Source organism: Pan troglodytes, chromosome 2 (genome assembly GCF_028858775.2).
Source record: "Pan troglodytes isolate AG18354 chromosome 2, NHGRI_mPanTro3-v2.0_pri, whole genome shotgun sequence".
NCBI lineage: Eukaryota > Metazoa > Chordata > Mammalia > Primates > Hominidae > Pan > Pan troglodytes.
In genome coordinates this window covers 51,735,381-51,755,269 of record NC_086015.1, presented here as the reverse complement: position 1 = coordinate 51,755,269, position 19,889 = coordinate 51,735,381, and the positions used below count along the sequence as shown (strand labels likewise).

General features: G+C 41.5%; 1 protein-coding gene across 4 annotated transcripts in view; it reads left to right on the top strand.

Annotated features, from left to right (window-relative positions):
- SMARCC1 (SWI/SNF related, matrix associated, actin dependent regulator of chromatin subfamily c member 1) overlaps positions 1-19,889 on the top strand; it is a 195,230-nt gene that overhangs the window by 37,987 nt on the left and 137,354 nt on the right. For all 4 annotated transcript variants that reach the window (XM_001154676.8, XM_016940956.4, XM_009445383.5 and 1 more), the window contains 3 exons: positions 5,821-5,902; positions 7,790-7,882; positions 14,953-15,022. In XM_001154676.8, the coding sequence (XP_001154676.1) occupies positions 5,821-5,902; positions 7,790-7,882; positions 14,953-15,022 (245 nt within the window). The remainder of the gene's footprint in view (positions 1-5,820; positions 5,903-7,789; positions 7,883-14,952; positions 15,023-19,889) is intronic.

The following is a 19,889-nucleotide window of genomic DNA, read 5'->3' as shown; positions in this document are numbered from 1 at the left end:
CACAAGTCCTAACCTGGACACTTGAGGATAGAATACCAAAGTGATATGATTTTTCCTAGGTCACATATTGTGGAATTTGCTTTGTGTCTGTAGTTTCTGCACAATGAAAAAAAATTTTTTTTTTTTTGAGACATAGTCTCGCTCTGTCACCCAGGCCGGAGTGCAGTGGTGTAATCTCGGCTCACTGCAACCTCTACCTCCCAGGTTCAAGCAGTTCTCCTGCCTCACCCTCCTGAGTAGCTGGGATTACAGGTGCCTGCCACCACACATGGCTAATTTTTGTATTTTTAGTAGAGACCAGGTTTCTCCATGTTGGCCAGGCTGGTCTTGAACTCCTGACCTCAGGTGACCCGCCAGACTCGGCCTCCCAAAGTGCTGGGATTACAGGCATGAGTCACCGTGCCCGGCCACAGTGAAATATTTTTATCTGAAATCACTTGCAGTAGTTTAGAAAGATACGTGTAATACAGGCCGGGTGCAGTGGCTTGTCTCAAAAAAAAAAGAAAGATATATGTAATACAGTTCCCTTAAAATTAAAAGTGGGACTAAAAAAGACGTAAAGGATAGGGTTAGCATTGTCAGGAATAAGAATTTTTCCAAGTCTTTTATGCAGATTGTGCCAGAATTATTTCCTTTCAGGTATAGTTATATATCCAGTTTCAGTGTGCACCTTCTCTCGTCTCTTGTGCCTCGCACACTTGAAGTGAGTGCATATTTTAGTAACTCCCCACTCTGTTTGGATATCTGAATACTGACCTGTCATTCTTGCCCCATGCCTAACATGCCTCTCAGAACTTTGTCTGTGTTCTTTAATTGAACCTCACAGTCTAGGTTGCATTTCTGGCTTTAGGTCCAAAGTTTGGTGGTTTTGTTATTATGGCAAGCACTATTTTCTTCTTATTTCATTGTGGTTCTGCTTTCTTACTGACTTCTCAGTAGTCTTTGTTTTAGTCTCTAGTGACACGAAGCTCTAATGTCATGCATATGAGGTTGAATGGGAATACCTGGTAATTACTAGCATATTTGTGAAGAGACTGTACAGATTAATATTACAGAATTGGCCAGCTGTGGTGGCTCATGCCTGTAATCCCAGCACTTTGGGAGGCTGAGGTCAGCAGATTGCTTGAGCCCAGGAGTTTGAACCCAGCCCAGGCAATGTGGGAAAACTCAGCCTCTACAAAAAATAGGAAAATTAGCTGGGTGTGGTGGTGCATGCCTATAGTCCCAGCTACTCGGGATGCTGAGGTGGGAGGATCACTTGAGTTCAGGATGTAGAGGCTGCAGTGAACCAAGATTGCACCACTGCACTCCAGCCTGGGTGACAGAGACCCTGTGTCAAAAACAGAAAGAGAGATTACAGAATTGAAATGTTAAGTTTGATCTTTCTGGATGTTTCTAAATAGGTAAAATCAATGAGTGTCTTATTTATGGTTTTTCTCCTGAAGGATAAAACTTTGTATAGAGTTGAAGTATAGTTATATGTAACTGAAGGATAACAAGTTTGACCTATTCATGGAAATCCAAATGGATCTCCCAAAGGAGAGATTAAATACCAAGTTCAATTAAGTAATAGAGAATTGACTGTTAGTGCCCACATGCCCAGAGATTAGGACGTTGTTTATTTTTTCCTACAGTTCTAAAGAGATTGTTACATGTTTTTTTTTTTTTCTTTTTTGAGACGGAGTCTTGCTCTGTCACCCAGCAGGCTGGAACCCTATCTTGAGAATGTTTATATTAAGTTTTGCTTTCTAATAATACAGAAAGATGTTCAAGCTTCAACCCGAAAGAGGAATGCAAATTAGAACTATAATCATTAGGCTGGTGTGGTGGCTCATGCCTGTAAAAGGGCATCAGAAGCAAACTTCTAAAAGGAAAAACAAAAATGCACTGAGCCAAAGGCAAGACAACAATAGAACCAAACAGTTTTGTGGGGAAGTGACAAAAGCTGGCCTCAAATAAGGAGCTTTGTATGATGACAGCAAGCTATAATACCCTGGAGACCATCCCCACAGGATGGTCTAGTATGCCATACCCCAAAAGGGTAGCAAACATCATAGTGGTGCCAGGTGTGGTAACTCACAGCTATAATCCGAGCACTTTGGGAGGTTGAGGCAGAAGAATCACTTAAGTCCAGGAGTTCAAGACTAACCTGGGCAACATAGCAAGACCCCATCTCTATTTTTTAAAATAATAGTAAAATAAATAGATATCCTGGAGGCAATTAGAGCTCTGAAAACAGGTATACAAGTATGAAGAATGAGGGGTGAAGAATTGAAGAATAAGGAAAGGAAAATATATTTGTTATTCATTAAATGGAAGTGTATCGTAAAGATACTCATCCTTGTCTTCACGTTGAGTAGTTGGAGGAGTAAGAGGAAAGAGAAAGGCTGTTCTTGCTTTCTTGGATGGTAGAGGTAGAAGAAAATCCACATATGAATAGACCTCATTTCCAGCCTATGTTGTTTAAGGGTCAAGTTTAGATATTTTGCCATGTATTTATTTCTCAAATAGGATTTTAGAAAGTGTAATAACACTACCATTATTACAGATATGAAAATTAGCAATAAGTTTTAATATTAAATCGTTGAGTGTTCAAATTTCCCTTATCTCATAAATGATTTTTATATCTTATTTGAATTAATATTCAAACAAGGTGCAGTGCAGACATTGCCTTTGGTTGATACGACTAACTCTCTTCGAAAAAGTTAAAGTTTTCTATCTCTTCCGTCTCTTTTCCTCACAAGTACCTCCCGCTCTACTGAAACAGTTGTCTCGTAGGATTGTCCATGTTTTATTAGATTTTGCTTATATGCCTCCAGTTTATCATTTAACATGGTCTTCTAAATTTCTTGTAAACTGGTGGTAGAAGCTTAGTCTGATTTGGTTCCTTATCTTTTTTTGGCAACAATAATAATCATAGATAATGTTTTATTCTTCTATCTGGAGGTATACAATATCTGGTTGTTTATGTGTGTAATGGGCAGACATTGATGTTCACTGCCTAGAGTCATTTCATTACAACTTTACAAAGTCACAATATTCTAATTTTGAAAATTAGATTGTAGGTTTTTTTTTTTTTTTTTTTTTTTTTTTGAGTCAGAGTCTCCCTCTGTCGCCCAGGCTGGAGTGCAGTTTATGGTTTGCTCTGTAAAGCTGCACATTCTTCTAGCCAGTAGGGCTGTAAAGGAAAAGTTTTAAAAACCTGGCTATTGTCCTCAAGGTATCTAATGAGATGTCTCACTAACAAGATAGTTCTTTGATGGGGCTGTATCAGCATTGTGCACAGGATGCATTAAGAACATGAAAGGGCGGCGCACTGGCTCATGCCTATAATCCCAGCACTTTGGGAGGCTGAGGTGGGTGGATCACGAGGTCAGGAGTTCAAGACCTGCCTGGCCCACATGGTGAAACTCCATTTCTACTAAAAATACAAAAATTAGCCGGGTGTGGGCCAGGCATAGTGGCTCACACCTGTAATCACAGTGCTTTGGGAGGCCGAGGTGGATGGATCTCGAGGTCAGGAGTTTGAGATCAGCCCTGCCAATATGATGAAACCCTACTTTAGTCTCTACTAAAGATATAAAAGATTAGCAGGGTGTGGTGGTGCACGCCTGTAATCCCAGCTACTCGGGAGGCTGAGGCAGGAGAATCGCTTGAACCCAGAAGGCGGAGGTTGCAGTAAGCTGAGATCGCCCCATTGCACTCCAGTCTGGATGACAGGGCGAGAGTCTGTCTTTAAAAAAAAAAAAAAAAAAAAGATGGCCGGGCGTGGTGGCTCACATCTGTAATCTGTAATCCCAGCTCTTTGAGAGACTGAGGCGTGCGATCACCTGAGGTCAGGAGTTCGAGTCCAGCCTGGCCAACATGGTGAAACCCTGTCTCTACTTATTAAATACCTGGGTGTCGTGGAGCACACCTGTAATCCCAGCTAATCAGGAGGCTGAGGCAGGAGAATCGCTTGAATCCAGGAAGCGGAGGTTGTGGTGAATCGAGATCACACCACTGCACTCCAGCCTGGGCAATAGAGTGGGACTCCATTTAAAACAACAACAACGTGAAAGAAGATAGGCTTAGCTTTATAGAGCAAGTGACTTGGGGACTGATTCTGGAAGTGATAGTGTCAGGCCCATTGAGTGGGTAGTGGGTAGCCTGGAAAGGCTATAGAGTTTAAAAAGAAAGATTGGAAGTGTGGGGAACATCTCCAGAATAAAATAGCATGACATGTGAGTTAAAAGTATGAGCTCTGGACTCAGACTGCCTAATGCCTGGTAATGATTAAGAAAATTATAACTGGGCCAGGTGTGTTGGCTCACCCCTGTAATGTCAGCACTTTGGGAGGCTGAGGTGGGAGGATTGCTTGAGCTCAGGAATTTGAGACCAGTCTGGACCAACATAGTGAGACCTTTGGCTTTACAAAAATAAAAATAAAGAACAGTTACCTGAGTGTGATGGCTGGTGCCTATGGACCCAGCTACTCAAGGCTGAGGTTGAGGTGGGAGTATCCCCTGAGCCCAGGAGTTCAAGGTTACAGGGAGCTCTTACTGCACCAGAGCATTCCAGCCTAGGTGACACAGTGAGACTCTGCCTCAAAAAACAAAAATTATAACTATAGCTAACATTTATTGATCAGTTACTTTATATTAAACTTAAGCACTGTTGTAATATATACCTCATTTAACCTTCACAAAAGCCCACAGTAGGCTGTTATATTTATGAAGCAGTGGATCCTTGGGTTAACAAATTGCTCAAGACTAATGTAGTTTTCCACAATCCTTACTTTCAGTCACTAAGCTCTACTCCTCTCCTGGATGTTAGTGTTAAAAGAATTAAAACAGAGCAAAAACAAAGTAGGTATTGAATAAAAAGTAAGGAGAAACAGGCATTAGACATTGTAAAGATTTTACCAAATGGAGGTGACATGCTTGGGAACTTAATGTAAAGAGACATTGGAGAAGAGTTTCAAGTAAAGGTAAATAGATCAATGTTACCACATTTAGGAAAACAGTACTTGTTATTCATACTTGTGGGTTTGGGATACCCCCAGCTATCAAGTGATTTCAGATTAAGGGATAATCTCTGCTCTTGACTGCTACTGTGGCCAGTTAAAAATTTTATTTGGAGAAAACTTGTCTGTTTAAATCACAAGTCTTACAGCTGTATTAGAATTAAATACCCAAGATGCTTTCCTTTATCTAAGAGAACACAGATACTGCTGAATTTGAACAAATGATTTTTTTTTTTTTTTTTGAGATGGAGTCTTGCTCTGTCACCAGGCTAGAGTGCAGTGGCATGATCCCGGCTCACTGCAACCTCCGCCTCTCGGGTTCAAGTGATTCTCCTGCCTCAGCCTCCTGAGTAGCTGGGATTACAGGTGTGCACCACCATGCCCAGCTGATTTTTGTATTTTTAGTAGAGATGGGGTTTCACCACGTTGGCCAGGCTAGTCTTGAACTCTTGATCTCTTGATCCACCCGCCTCAGCCTCCCAAAGTGCTGGGATTACAGGCGTCAGCCACTGCGCCCAGCCTGGATCTGTGGACTACTTTTCTATAAGATGTTAAGATGTCTTAGATTTAAGGAAAATTAGATAGATATGTCATGGAATTGATACTTCATTTTCACTGAGGTGGATCTTAATATCTCTTTTATAAGGGTGTTGATACTATGTATTCTTATGTTACTGAGAGAATATCTCACACATTTTGTAGAGTTATTTTAATTTTCAAATCTTTCTAACTCATTTGCATCGAATTCTAAAACCAAGTTTTCATTTGTGTTTAAGCTGGGAGACAAATTAACTAGGGTTTTTCTTTTTTTTTAGGCGGAGGTTTGACCTACAGAACCCATCTCGAATGGATCGTAATGTGGAAATGTTTATGAACATTGAAAAAACATTGGTGCAGGTAACTTGGAAACTTAGGTTATTTAAAAAGTTTACCTTTAATATATTTTCAGTTTTAAGATTGGCTGGCCAGGCGCGGTGGCTCATGCCTGTAATCCCAGCACTTTGGGAGGCCGAGGCAAGGCGGATCACGAGGTCAGGAGATCGAGACCATCCTGGCTAACACGGTGAAACCCCGTCTCTACTTAAAATTAGCCGCACATGGTTCCGGGTACCTGTAGTCCCAGCTACTCTGGTGGCTGAGGCAAGAGAATGGTGTGAACCTGGGAGGCGGAGCTTGCAGTGAGCCGAGATTGCGCCCCTGCACTCCAGCCTGGGCAACAGAGCGAGACTCCGTCTCAAAAAACAAAAACAAAAAAAAGATTGGCTCTCAAAAAAACAAAAAAACCCACAGATTGGCTTTATTGGATTGCCAAAAGAACAAAGGAAGAAAATGTTCTGAAAGGTATTGTTTTATTATTTTTATGGGTGTTTGGGGATTAGAGCTATGATTAATCTTGTCTTTAAGAGTATTAAAATTTATGGTGAGATAATTTATGGTAATTTTCTTCATTAATTTTACCTAATGTATTGTTTGAGTTGTCTTTATTTTATTATTTTATTTTTATTTTCTTTGAGACAGGGTCTCACTCTGTCACCCAGGCTGGAGTGCAGTGGTGCAGTCAGAGCTAGGCTCACTGCAGCTTTGAACTCTCGGGCTCAAGTGATTCTCCCACCTCAGCTTCCCCTGTAGCTGGGACCACAGGCACACGCCATCACACCTGGCTAATTTTTTTATATCTTTTGTAGAAATGGGGTTTTGCCATGTTAGCCAGGCTGGTCTCAAATTCATGAATTCAAGCGATTTGCTTGCTTGGCCTCCCAAAGTTTGGGGATTACGGGCATGAACCACAGAGTCCGGCCTGCCTTCATTTTATTTAGTATAAGCACTCTTCCATCCTACTGTTCACTTGATTGAATATTTTCTTTGGATTTGTTCCATGGTTGTACCATAAATATACATATTATTTCTCTAAATGTATTATAACTTGGAAAAGAGAATGCTTAATGTCCTTATTTGTGTTTCCTAATATGTTTATTGTTTGATAATTTATGGTGATCACTAAATTAACCTTCCTGGGGAGAGGTAGCTGGCAAAAATTCAGTTAGATATTATTGTTAACTTAATATGTGAAAGTTGTTTGTCCCACAGATTCTTAGCTAGGGAAACAATTGGATATGTTTTGTTTGTTGGGTGAGGGTTTTCTTCATGATTTGGGGAGTTAACATACATGTTTTGCCATTGCTATTTTTTATTTATTTTTATTTATTTTATTTGATTTTATATATTTATTTTTTGAGATGGAATCTCACTCTGTCACCCAGGCTGGAGTTCAGTGGTGTGATCTCGGCTCACTGCAAGCTCCAACCTCCCGGGTTCACGCTATTCTCCTGCCTCAGCCTCCCGAGTAGCTGGGACTACAGGCGCCCACCACCACGCCTGGCTAATTTTTTTGTATTTCTAGTAGAGACAGGGTTTCACCGTGTTAGCCAGGTTGGTCTTGATCTCCTGACCTCATGATCCGCCCATCTCGGCCTCCCAAAGTGCTGGGATTACAGGCGTGAGCCATTTGCCATTGCTATTTTTAAGATTAACTGTAATCCCTTCCGTAGCTAAAAACACTACGTTAGACCATTAAAGTAAATTTGGGTAAAATTGGGGAGGAAGATTAATCTGGCAATCTGGTATTGTATCTTAATGAAAAAGTTGCTGAATTTCTTTAGGTCATGCTTCTCAATATTTTTTGTGGCAGAAAAGGTTATCTGGGGGTGGTTTGTATATTGCATAAATAATATGATATTATTTCAAAACTAAGAGAATTTGAAAGTCTGTTCTTTTCATCCTCAGAACAATTGTTTGACCAGACCCAACATCTACCTCATTCCAGACATTGATCTGAAGTTGGCTAACAAATTGAAAGATATCATCAAACGACATCAGGTAATAGACACAATCACTTCAGATAATAATAGACACGATCACTTCATTTTGTAGTTGTAAGCCTCTAATAAATGACAACCATAGTAATGTTTTGGATTTTTTGATATATTTGCATCAAAAGAAATTTTTTTCTTGAGTTTTTTTTTTTTTTTTCTTTTTAGAGATGAGGTGTCACTTTGTTGCCCAGGCTGGAATGCAATGGCACTATCCTAGCATCCTTGCTCACTGTAGCTTTGGACTCCTAGGCTCAAGAGATCTTCCAGTTTTTTTGTTGTTGTGGTTGAGAGAGTCTCGCGCTGTCGCCCAGGCTGGAGTGCAGGGGTGCAATCCCGGTTCATTGCATCCTCTGCCTCCGAGGTTCAAGTGATTCTCGTGCCTCAGCCTCTGAAATGGCTGGGACTACAGGTGTGTGCCACCACACCCGGCTAATTGTATTTTTCGTAGAGGTGGGGTTTTGCCATGTTGGTGAGCCTGGTCTCGAACTCCTGACCTCAAGTGATCTCCCCACCTCAGCCTTCCAAAGTGCTGGGATAACAGGCATGAGCCACTGTGCCCGGCCACAATGGTTTCTCACTATGTTCCCAGGCTGGTCTTGAATTCCTGGCTTCAAGTCATCCTCCAGCCTCGCCCTCCCAAAGTATTAGGATTGATTATAGGTGTGAGCCACCATACCTGGCCTCTTTTTGAGTTCTTAAAGTACCAGTGTTTTTTTCTCTCCCCTCATCTTTAGCCTTTAGCCTAGAGTAGCATTTAATAAAGTCATTGCTATGGAGTCGTTAGTCTTATTGTAAAGTGTGCTTACATAGACCTAAGGAAACCAGTGTATTATGTATCACAGAACCCTATATCACAGAGATTATAAAGTCAAATAGAGTTGGTAACATAATTGTTGGTAAGAAGAAATGAAATATTACTTTCAAGTAATCCTGTCTTCCCTAACCCCCCATTTTATGTATTCTGTTACATATATGATTAAAAAAAAAACAATTGAAGGCCGGGCGTGGTGGCTCACGCCTGTAATCCCAGCACTTTGAGAGGCCAAGGCGGGCGGATCACGAGGTCAAGAGATTGAGACCATCCTGGCCAACATGGTGAAACTCTGTCTCTACTAAAAATATAAAATTAGCTGGGCATGGTGGCACGCCACTGTAGTCCCAGCTACTGGGGAGGCTGAGTCAGGAGAATCACTTGAACCCAGGAAGTGGAGGTTGCAGTGAGCTGAGATGGCGCCACTGTGCTCCTGGTGACAGAGCGAGACTCCGTCTCAGAAAAATTCTGCCCCCTCAAGCTTGCTTTGTCTTGATACACATGTACTAGTACTGTGTTCTGACATCTTAGCCTTCTTCTTCTGACTTCATTTTAGGCTGAGACTTTGGGTATTTACTACATGTAAGTTTATGATTACATGTGACTAAACGGTAATTAAGCCCATCACATAGTAAGCTAGCTGAGGAAACTTACGTAGAAGATAATTTTCTGAAACATTCTTTATGTGACTGAGTTTTATGGATCCTTAGAATTGGTTGAGAAGCCTCATGAAATGTCTTTTTTTTCCTGCTGCAAAAGAGATTACCAATTGTATTATGTTTTAGCATTTAGTAAAATATCTTGCATGTTCTGAAAGTTAATGTTTCTAATACTGCGTACAATTATAGATTGAGTACATTCTTCCTCTTATATATGACATCTCTCTCAAAGTGTAAGGTAATATAATTATTTTATCATATTGGGCAATCTGAAGTCCAGTTCCTTTTTTCACTAGTATCATGGCTTTGAACAGATTCCTTAAACCTCTCTCTTTTGGAATATCTTTTTATTGGATTGACTGTCAAATGCAGTTTAAAGTATATGTGGAATGTTATCAGGGCAGAAGTAGAACAAATTAACCTGCTGTTTCTTGCCTTGAAGCTGAAATTACCTACTCTTTTTGTCACCGGGTCATACTGGAAACATTTTATATATTGCCTACAGTTTATGCTGAATATTTAGCTGTTACATACGTGTGTGTGTCTGTATATACATATGTGTATACATATATATATACATACATATGTGTATACATATATGTATATATACACACATGTGTATACATATATGTATATACACATACATATGTGTATATACATATATGTATATATACACATACGTATGTGTGTATATATACACATACGTATGTGTATATATATATACACATGTACATATATGTGTGTATACATGTATATATGTGCTTGTATATATGTATATACAAGCACATATGTGTGTATATATATACGTGTATATATACTTTTTTTTTTTTTTTTTTTTTGAGACAGTCTCGCTGTGTCACCCAGGCTGGAGTGCCATGGCGTGATCTTGGCTCACTGCAAGCTCTGCCTCCTGGGTTCACACCATTCTCTTGCCTCAGCCTCCCGAGTAGCTGGGACTACAGGCGCCCACCACCACGCCTTGCTAATTTTTTTGTATTTTTAGTAGAGACGGGGTTTCGATCTCTTGACCTTGTGATCCGCCCGCCTCGGCCTCCCAAAGTGCTGGGATTACAGGCATGAGCCACCGCACCCGGCCCTTGCGCTGCTAATTTTTTATTTTTTAGTAGAGACGGGGTTTCACCATATTGGAAAGGCTGGTCTCGAATTCCTGACTTCATGATCTGCCCAAAGTGCTGAGATTACAGTCATGAGCCACCTTGCCCGGCCTTCTTGTTCTTTTTTTAACAACAGGTGTGCTCCACTGCCCCTGGCTATTTTATTTTTATTTTTGAAGTGACAGGGTCTTCCCTAGGCTCGTCTCAAGCTCCTGGCCTCAAGAGATTCCCCCTGCTACCTCGGCCTCCCAAAGTGCTGGGATTGCAGGCGTGAGCCGCGGAACCCGCCCTGCAGCACCATCCCCCAGCCGCCCTGCTCCTTTTTTTAAATGGAAGGTTTGTGGAAACTGTGTCAAGCAAGTCTGTTGGTGCCATTTTCCCAACAGCATGTGCTTACATTATGTCTGTGTATCACATTTTGGTAATTCTCACAGTATTTCAAACTTTTTTAGTTTTTTGCTTGTTTATTTGTTTTTTTTTGAGATGAAGTCTTTCTCTGTCGCCCAGGCTGGAGCGCAGTGGCGTGATCTCGGCTCACTGCATCCTCCACCTCCCGGGTTCAAGCAGTTCTCTGCCTCAGCCTCCTGAGTAGCTGGGATTACAGGCACCCGCCACCACGTCTGGCTAATTTTTGTATTTTTAGTAGAGACAGGGTTTCACTGTGTTGGCCAGGCTGGTCTTGAACTCCTGACCTCGTGATCCACCCCCCTCGGCCTCCCAAAGTGCTGGGATTACAGGTGTGAGCCACCGCGCCTGGCTTACTTTTTTAGTATTATTATACATGTTATAGTGATCTGTGATAGGCGCTATTTGATATTATTTTAATTGCTTTGGTTTAGCACAACACCCATAGAAGATGGTGAAGTTAATTGATAAATGTATGTGTTCTGACTTCTTCACTGACTGGCCACTTCTCTATCTCTCTACCTCTCGTCTAGCCTGCCTATTCCCTGAGACCCACAAGTATTAAAATTAAGCCAATTAATAACCCTACAATGGCCTCTAGCTGGTCAAGTCAAAGGAAGAGTTGCTTATCTCTCACTTTAAATCAAAAGCTAGTAGTGATTTAGTTTAGTGAGGAAGGCATGACAAAAGCCAAGATAAGCTGAGAACTTGGCTTCTTAAGTCAAACAGCCAGGTTTTTAGTGCAAAGGAAAAGTTTTTGAGGGAAATTAAAAGTGGGACTGTAGTGAACATGCAAATGATAGGATGCAAAACATGCTTATTGCTGATACTGAGAAAGTTTCAGTGGTCTGGTTAGGAGATCAAAGCAGCCCAACATTTCCTTAAGCTAAATTCTAATCCAGAACAAAGGCCTAACTCTCTTCAATTCTGTGAAGGCTGAGAGAGAGAGGTGAGGAAGCTGCAGAAGGAACGTTTGAAGCCAGCAGAGGTTGCCTAATGAGGTTTAAGGAAAGAAGCCGTTTTCAGAACATAAAAATGCAAGTTGAAGCAGCAAGTGCTAATGTAGAAGCTGCAGCAAGTTATCCAGAAGATTTAGTAAAGATAATTGGTGAAGCTGTTTACACCAAACAACAGATGTTCAATGTAAATGAAATAGTCTTCTATTAAAATAAGATGCTATTTAGGACTGTCATAGTTAGAGAAGTCAATGCCTGGCTTAAAAGCTTCAGCCAGGCTATTTTGGGGCTTAATGCAGTTGGTGACTGTAAGTTGAAGCCAATGGTCGTTTGCCATTCTGACAATCATAAGGCCCTACAGATTATGCTACATCTATTTTGGCTGTGCTCTATAACAAAACAGCAAAGCCTAGATGACAGCACATCTATTTACAGTATGGTTTACTGAATACTTTAAGCCCACTGTAGAGACCTACTGCTCAGGAAAAACAATTTCTTTTGAAATATTACTGCTCATTGACAGTCACCTAGTCACTCTGTTGCAGATGTACAAGGAAATTAATGTTATTTCCATGCATAGTAACACAACTTCATTCTGCAGCCATGTTTTAAGGAGTATTTCGACTTTCAAGTCTTGTTATTTAAGAAATACATTTTGTAAAGATAGAGCTGCTATAGTTAGTGGTTCTTATGATGGATCTGGGCAAAGTAAATTGAAAATCTTCTGGAACAGATTCATCATTCTAGATGCCACTAAGAACACATGCGATTCATCAGAGGTCAAAATATCAACAGTAACAGAAGTTTGGAAGACGTGGATTGTGACCCTCATGGTTGACTTTGAGGGGTTAAAGACTTTAGTAGAGGAAGTAACTACAGACATGGTTCAAATAAGAGAACTAGAATTTGAAGTGAAGCTGGAACATGTGACTAAATTGCCGTGATCTCATGACAAAACTTGAACAGATGGAAGAGTTGTTTCTTATGGATGAACAAAGTGCTTTCTTGACATGGAATCTACTCCTGGCACAGTCGCTGTTAACATTGTTGAAATGAGAACAAAGGATTTTAAATATTACATACATTTAGTTGATACAGCAAGCAGCAGGGTTTTGAAAGAAATTCTGCTGTGTGTAAAATGCTGTCAGCATCGCATGCTACAGAGAAATCATTTGTGAAAGGAGTCAATCAATGTGACAAACTTTTACTGTTGACTTAAGATGCCACAGCCACCTTAACCTTCAGCAACCACCACCTTGATCAGTCAGCTGCCAGCATCATTGAGGCAATGTCCTCCAGCAGCAAGAAGACTGATTTGCTTAAGTCTCAGATGATTGTTGGCATTTTTTTTTTTTTTTTGAGATGGCATTTTGCTCTTGTTGTCCAGGCTGGAGTGCAATGGCGCGATCTCGGCTCACTGCGGCCTCTGCCTCCGGGGTTCAAGGGATTCTCCTGCCTCAGCCTCCTGAGTAGCTGGGATTATAGGCGTCTGCCACCACACTTGGCTAATTTTTTGTATTTTTAATAGACACGCGTTTCACCACGTTGGCTAGGCTGGTCTCGAACTTCTGACCTCAGGTGATCCACCCACCTTGACCTCCCAAACTGCTGGGATTACAGGCGTGAGCCACTGGACCCAGCTGCTATTGTTAGCATTTTCTAGCAATAAAATATTTTTAAATTAAGGTATGTACACTGTTTTCTAAAACTGTGTAAACTTAACTTTTGATTTTTGTTTTGAGAGACAGGGTCTCTCTCACTGTATTGCCCAGGCTAACGTACACTGGCATAATCATAGTTCACTGCAACCTTGAACTCTTGGGCTCAAATGATCCTCCCACCTCACCTCCTGAGTAGCTGGGACTACAGGCACAAAAGTGCCGGGCTAATTTCTTTTTTAATTTGAGACAAGGTCTCACTGTGTTGCCCAGACTAGTCTTGACCTCCTAGGCTCAAGTGATCCTTTCACCTCAGCCTTCCAAAGTGCTGGGATTACAGGTGTGAGCAGCTGCACCTGGCCTAAATGTAACTTATTTTTTATTTTTTATTTTTTTGAGATGGAGTCTCACTCTGTCCCCCAAGCTAGTGGTGCCATCTCGGCTCACTGCAAACTCTGCCTCCTGGGCTCAAGTGATTGTTCTGCCTCAGCCTCTTGAATAGCTGAGATTACAGACGTGTGCCACCACGCCCAGCTAATTTTTATATTTTTAGTAGAGATGGGGTTTCACCGTGTTGGCCACGCTGGTCTCGAACTCCTGACCTCAAATGATCCACCTGGCTCCCAAATTGCTAGGATTACAGACATGAGCCACCACACCTGGCCATAAATGTAACTTTTATATGCATCAGGAAACTAAATTTGTGCAACTAATTTTGTAATGCTTTATTACGGTGGTCTGAAACTGAACTTCACAATATATCTGTGTTATGCTTGCACATAGTCCTAGCTTATGGCTCAAGGCCAGGAATGGCATTGATTCACTTGAAGTAATGATAATTTGTGATGACTTTGGAAGTAATTTTAAGAAGTAATAGTACCTGACTGAACACAGTGGCTCACATCTTTAATCCCAGAACTTTGGAAGGCCAAGGCAGGCAGCTCACCTAAGGTCAGGAGTTCAAGACCAGCCTGACCAACATGGTGAAACCCCATCTCTACTAAAAATAGAAAAATTAGCCAGGCATGCTGGCGGGTGCCTGTAATCCCAGCTACTCAGGAGGCTGAGGCAGGAGAATCATTTGAACCCAGGAGACGGAGGAGGTTGCAGTGAGCCAAGATTGTGCTGCCACACTATAGCCTGGGTGACAGAGCAAGACTCCATTTCAGGAAAAAAAAGAATTAGTAGTACCCATATTACTGATATGGATACCCAGAGAGAGAGATCTGTAGAGAACTAGCTAATAGGTGCTCGAAATACTTTTCTATACAGCAGTCTAAACTGTGTAGACAATTTTTTGGTTTATTGTTGTTAATCACTTTTTTTATTTGATTAAAAAGAAGCAAGTCTTTTTTATATAAAGTCTATAAGTAAAACCATGCTTTTAGAATTTGTATGGAATTTGTATCTGGAATCTCAGTTCATTGCCATGTGCTTTATTTTTGTGGTTTTTGTTCATTTGCTTTCCAGGGAACATTTACGGATGAGAAGTCAAAAGCTTCCCACCACATTTACCCATATTCTTCCTCACAAGACGATGGTAAGTTAGTTTTGCGTTGTGAACAGATGAGCTCATACATCATACCAAATGGATTTTATGTCATACCCTCAAAGACTTAAACAGAATAACCAGCTTTTTATTTGTTTTTGTTTTGTTTTGAAGATGGAGTCTGTCGCCCAGGCTGGAGTGCAGTGGCGCGATCTCAGCTCACTGCCACCTCCACCTCCCGGGTTCAAGAGATTCTCCTGACTCAGCCTCCTGAATAGCTGGGAATATAGGCGCCCACCACCATGCCCAGCTCTAATATTTGTATTTTTAGTAGAGACAAGAGTTTCACCGTGTTGGCCAGGATGGTGGTTTCAATCTCTTGACCTCGTGATCTGCCCACCTTGGCCTCCCAAAGTGCTGGGTTTACAGGTGTGAGCCACTGCGCCCAGCCAACATTAACTTTTAAAAGATGTAGTAGAAGCTGTGCCTAGAGGAACATTTATTTCTTTATATTAGGAAAGGAGAAAGGTTAGAAATCAGTGGTCCAAACATCTTTCTCAAGAAATTAGAAAAACAACACCAAATTAAACCTAACGAAAAAGGAAATAATAAAAGCAAAAATTAATGATGTAGAAAGTACACATTAGTGAGATATTCAGCAATGTCAGGTGGTTCTTAGACTAATGAGGGCTGGACCTGGTGTCTCACGCCTGTAATCCCAGCAGTTTGGGAGGCCGAGGTGGGTGGATCACTTGAGGTCAGGAGTTTGAGATCAGCCTGACCAAAATGGTGAAACCCCATCTCTACTAAAAATACCAAAAATTAGCCGGGTGTGCTGGCACCCATTTGTAACCCCAGCTACTTGGGAGGCTGAGGCAGGAGAATCGCTTGAACCTGGGATGTGGAGGTTGCAGTGAGTCAAGATCTTGCCACTGCACTCCAGCCTGGGCGACAGAAGGAGACTCCATCTCAAAAAAAAAAAAAAAAAAAGGGACTAATAAGGTGGTTAAATCCGGGTGTGGTGATATGTGCCTGTATTCCAGCTCCTCTGGAGGCTGAGGTGGGAGGATCACTTGAGGTCAGGAGTTTGAGACTGTGGCATGTGATAATTGTGCCTTTGCGTAGCCATTGCACTCCAACCTGGGCAACATAGTGAAATCTCATGTCTTAAAAAACAAGGCCTGGCGCTGTGGCTCAGGCCTGTAATCCCAGCACTCTGGGAGGCCAAGGCGGGTGGATCACCTGAGGTCAGGAGTTTCAGACCAGCCTGACCAACATGGCGAAATTTAACCAAGAGTGGTGGCAGGTGTCTGTAATCCTAGCTACTCGGGAGGCTGAGGCAGGAGAATCGCTTGAACCTGGGAGGTGGAGGTTGCAGTGAGCTGAGATTGCACCACTGCGCTCTAGCCCGGGCAAGAAGAGCGAAACTCTGTCTTACCTAAAAAAAAAAAAAAAAAACAACCTATTGGTAAAAGAGGAAAATAGCCAAAACCTAGGTTAAAATAATTAGGTGAATGGATAAACAAATTGTGGTATGTACACACAGTACAATTTTTTTTTTGAGATGGAGTCTTTGCTCTGTCACCCAGGCTAGAGTGCAGTCATGTGATCTCGGCTCACTACAACCTCCGCCTCCTGGGTTCAAGTGATTCTCCTGCCTCAGCCTCCTAAGTAGCTGGGATTACAGGTGCCCACCATCATGCCCAGCTAATTTTTGTATTTTTAGTAGAGATGGGGTTTCACCGTCTTGGCCAGGTTGGTCTCGAACTCCTGACCTCATGGTCCACCTGCCTCGGCCTCCCAAAGTGCTGGGATTATAGGCGTTAGCCACCGTGCCCGGCCAGTTTTTTTGTTTTAAGGCGGAGTCTTGCTGTGTCACCCAGAATGGAGTGTAGTGGCGTCATCTTGGCGCACTGCAGCCTCCGCCTCCTGGGTTCAAGCGATTCTCCTGCCTCAGCCTCCCGAGTAGCTGGGACTACAGGAGTGCACCACCACACCCAGCTAATTTTTTTTGTATTTTTAGCAGAGACAGGGTTTCACCATGTTGGACAGGCTTGTCTCAAACTCCTGACCTCAAGTGGTCCAGACGCCTCAGCCTCCCAAAGTGCTGGTATTAGAGGCGTGAGTCACCACTCCTGGCCCTACACAGTGGAATATTATTCAGCCTTGAAAAAAGAAGGAAATTTTAACACGTGCTAATAACATGGAGAAATACCATATGATTCCAATTTTATGAAGTACCCAAAGTAGTGAAATTCATTGATACTGAATGTAACATGGTTGTTATCAGAGACTAAGAATTTGACCACCTTAGATGAAATCATACAGAATTTGTGTTTTTATGATTAATTTGTTTTGCTTAGTGTAATGTCTTCAAAGTTTATTCATGTTACAGCATGTGCTAGAATTTCCTTTTTAAGCCTGGCTAATGCTCCATCAGGGAGTTGCTGTTCATTGGGTGTAGGGTTTTAGTTTCATAATGTGCAGAGAGATCTGGAGATTGGACATGCAACACTGGGTGTACCTAACAGTACTGAACTGCTTACTTATAAAATGGTTAAAATGGTAAATTTTATGTTTACCGTCTTAACAGAAAGCAAACAAAACACTAATTAATAGAATAAAGCATTGGCAATAACAATAATAATGATGAAGCAATCCAAATAGAGTTAAACTCTTTAAAAGCTTTCTACCATGTAGAGCTAAATTGTTGTTTCCACGGTTTTCCTGTTTGTTTTCTATATCCATACATATTGGTTGCCTTTCAGCTTCCTGACTGGGCCATGTTCTCTCTTTATTTTTATTTTTTAAATTATTTTACATTATTATTAAATATATTAGAGATGGGTGTCTCATTATATTTCCTAGGCTGGTGTTGAACTCCTGGTATCAAGCAGTCCTCCCACCTCAGCCTCCCAAGTAATATTGTTTATTATTTTTTAATAACAGGCTAATTGAGATATAATCCACGTACCATGAAATTCACCTTTTTTTTTTTTTTTTTTTTTTTTGAGACAGAGTCTCATTCTTCTACCCAGGCTGGAGTGCAGTGGCGTGATCTTGGCTCACTGCAGCTTCCGCCTCCCAGGTTCAAGCGATTCTCCTGCCTCAGCCTCCTGAGTAGCTGGGATTACAGGCATCCACCACGACACGCAGCTAATGTTTGTATTTTTAGTAGAGACGGGGTTTCACCATGTTGGCCAGGCTCGTCTTGAACTCCTGACCTCAGGTGATTCACCCGACCCAGCCTCCCAAAGTGTTGGGATTACAGGCATGAGTCACTGCGCCTAGCAAAATTCACCATTTTAAAATGCACAGTTGGGCTGGGCCCGATGGCTCATGCCTATAATCCCAGCACTTTGGGATGCTGAGGCAGGCGGATCACCTGAGGCCAGGATTTTGAGACCAGCCTGGCCAACATGGTGAAACCCCGTCTCTACTAAAAACACAAAAAAATAGCTGGGCATGGTGGCGGGCCCCTGTCATTCCAGCTACTTGGGAGGCTGAGGTGGGAGAATTGCTCAAACCCAGGAGGCGGAGGTTGCGGTGAGCCAAGATGGCATCACTGCGCTCCAGCCTGTACAACAGAGTGAGACTCCATCTCCAAAAAAATATATATATATAAAATAATAATAATAAAGTGCACAATTGAAAATTTTTTAGTATATTTACAGTTGTGCAGCCATCACTGTTAATTTCAAAATGTTTTCATCACTTTAAAAATAAACCCATACCTGTTAGCAGTCACTTTCCCTTCTCCCACGTTAGTCCTTGACAACGAGCAGTCTACTCTCTTGCTGTATAGATATATTTGTTCAGGTCATTTCGTAGAAATGAAAGCATAATGACATACGATCTCTTATGTCTCACTCTTTTCATTTAGCATAATATTTTCAAGGTGAATCTGATATTATATTCCTTTTTTATTGTGGTAAAAAACACATAACATTTATCTTAATCATTTTTACATATACAGTATAGTAGTGTTAAGTATAAACATCTTGTCGTGCAATAGATTTTTTTTTTTTTTTTTTTTTGTGGAGACAGTCTTTTTCTGTTACCTAGGCTGGAGTGCAGTGGTGCGATCGTGGCTCCATGTAGCCTTGTCCTCCCACCCCAGCCTCCCAAGTAGCTGGGACTGGTGGTGCACAACACCACACATGGCTAATTTAAAAACAATTTTTGTAGAGATATGTTGCCAAGGCTGGTTTCAAACTCCTGGGCTCAAGTGATCCTCCTGCCTCACTTAGCCTCCCAGTGTTTTGGGATTACAGGCGTGAGCCACTGTGCACAGTCATGTGCAAGAGATCTTTAGAACTTTTTCATCTGGCAGAACTGATACTCTGTACCCATTAAACATCTCTTTTTCTCTTTCCCCTAGCACAGGGATGTCCAGTCTTGGCTTCCCTGGGCCACATTGGAAGAATAATAATTGTTTTGGGCCACACATAAAATACAGTAATGCTAGCAATAGTGGATGAACTTAAAACACACCCAGAAAAACCATAATGTTCTAAGAAAACTTATGAATTTGTGTTGGGCTACATTCAAAGCCATCCTTGGCTGCACGTAGCTCATGGGTCTTGGGTTGGACAAGTTTGTGCTACTGCTTTTGACTACCATTCTGCTTTCTAAGAGTTCGACTACTCTAGATACCTAATATAAGTGGAATCATTTAGTATTTGTATTATTGTGACTGGCCTATTTTACTTGGTACAGTGTCCTTATTGTTCATTCATGTCATAGCATGTGCCTGTATTCCATTATATTTGTATACCATTTTTTATGTATTCATACTTAGATGGACATTTAGGTTGCTTTTGCATTTTGACTATTGTGAATACTGCTGTAATGAACATGGGTGTGCAAGTATCTCTTCAGCATCCTACTTTCATCCTACTTTCTTTTGGGCATATAT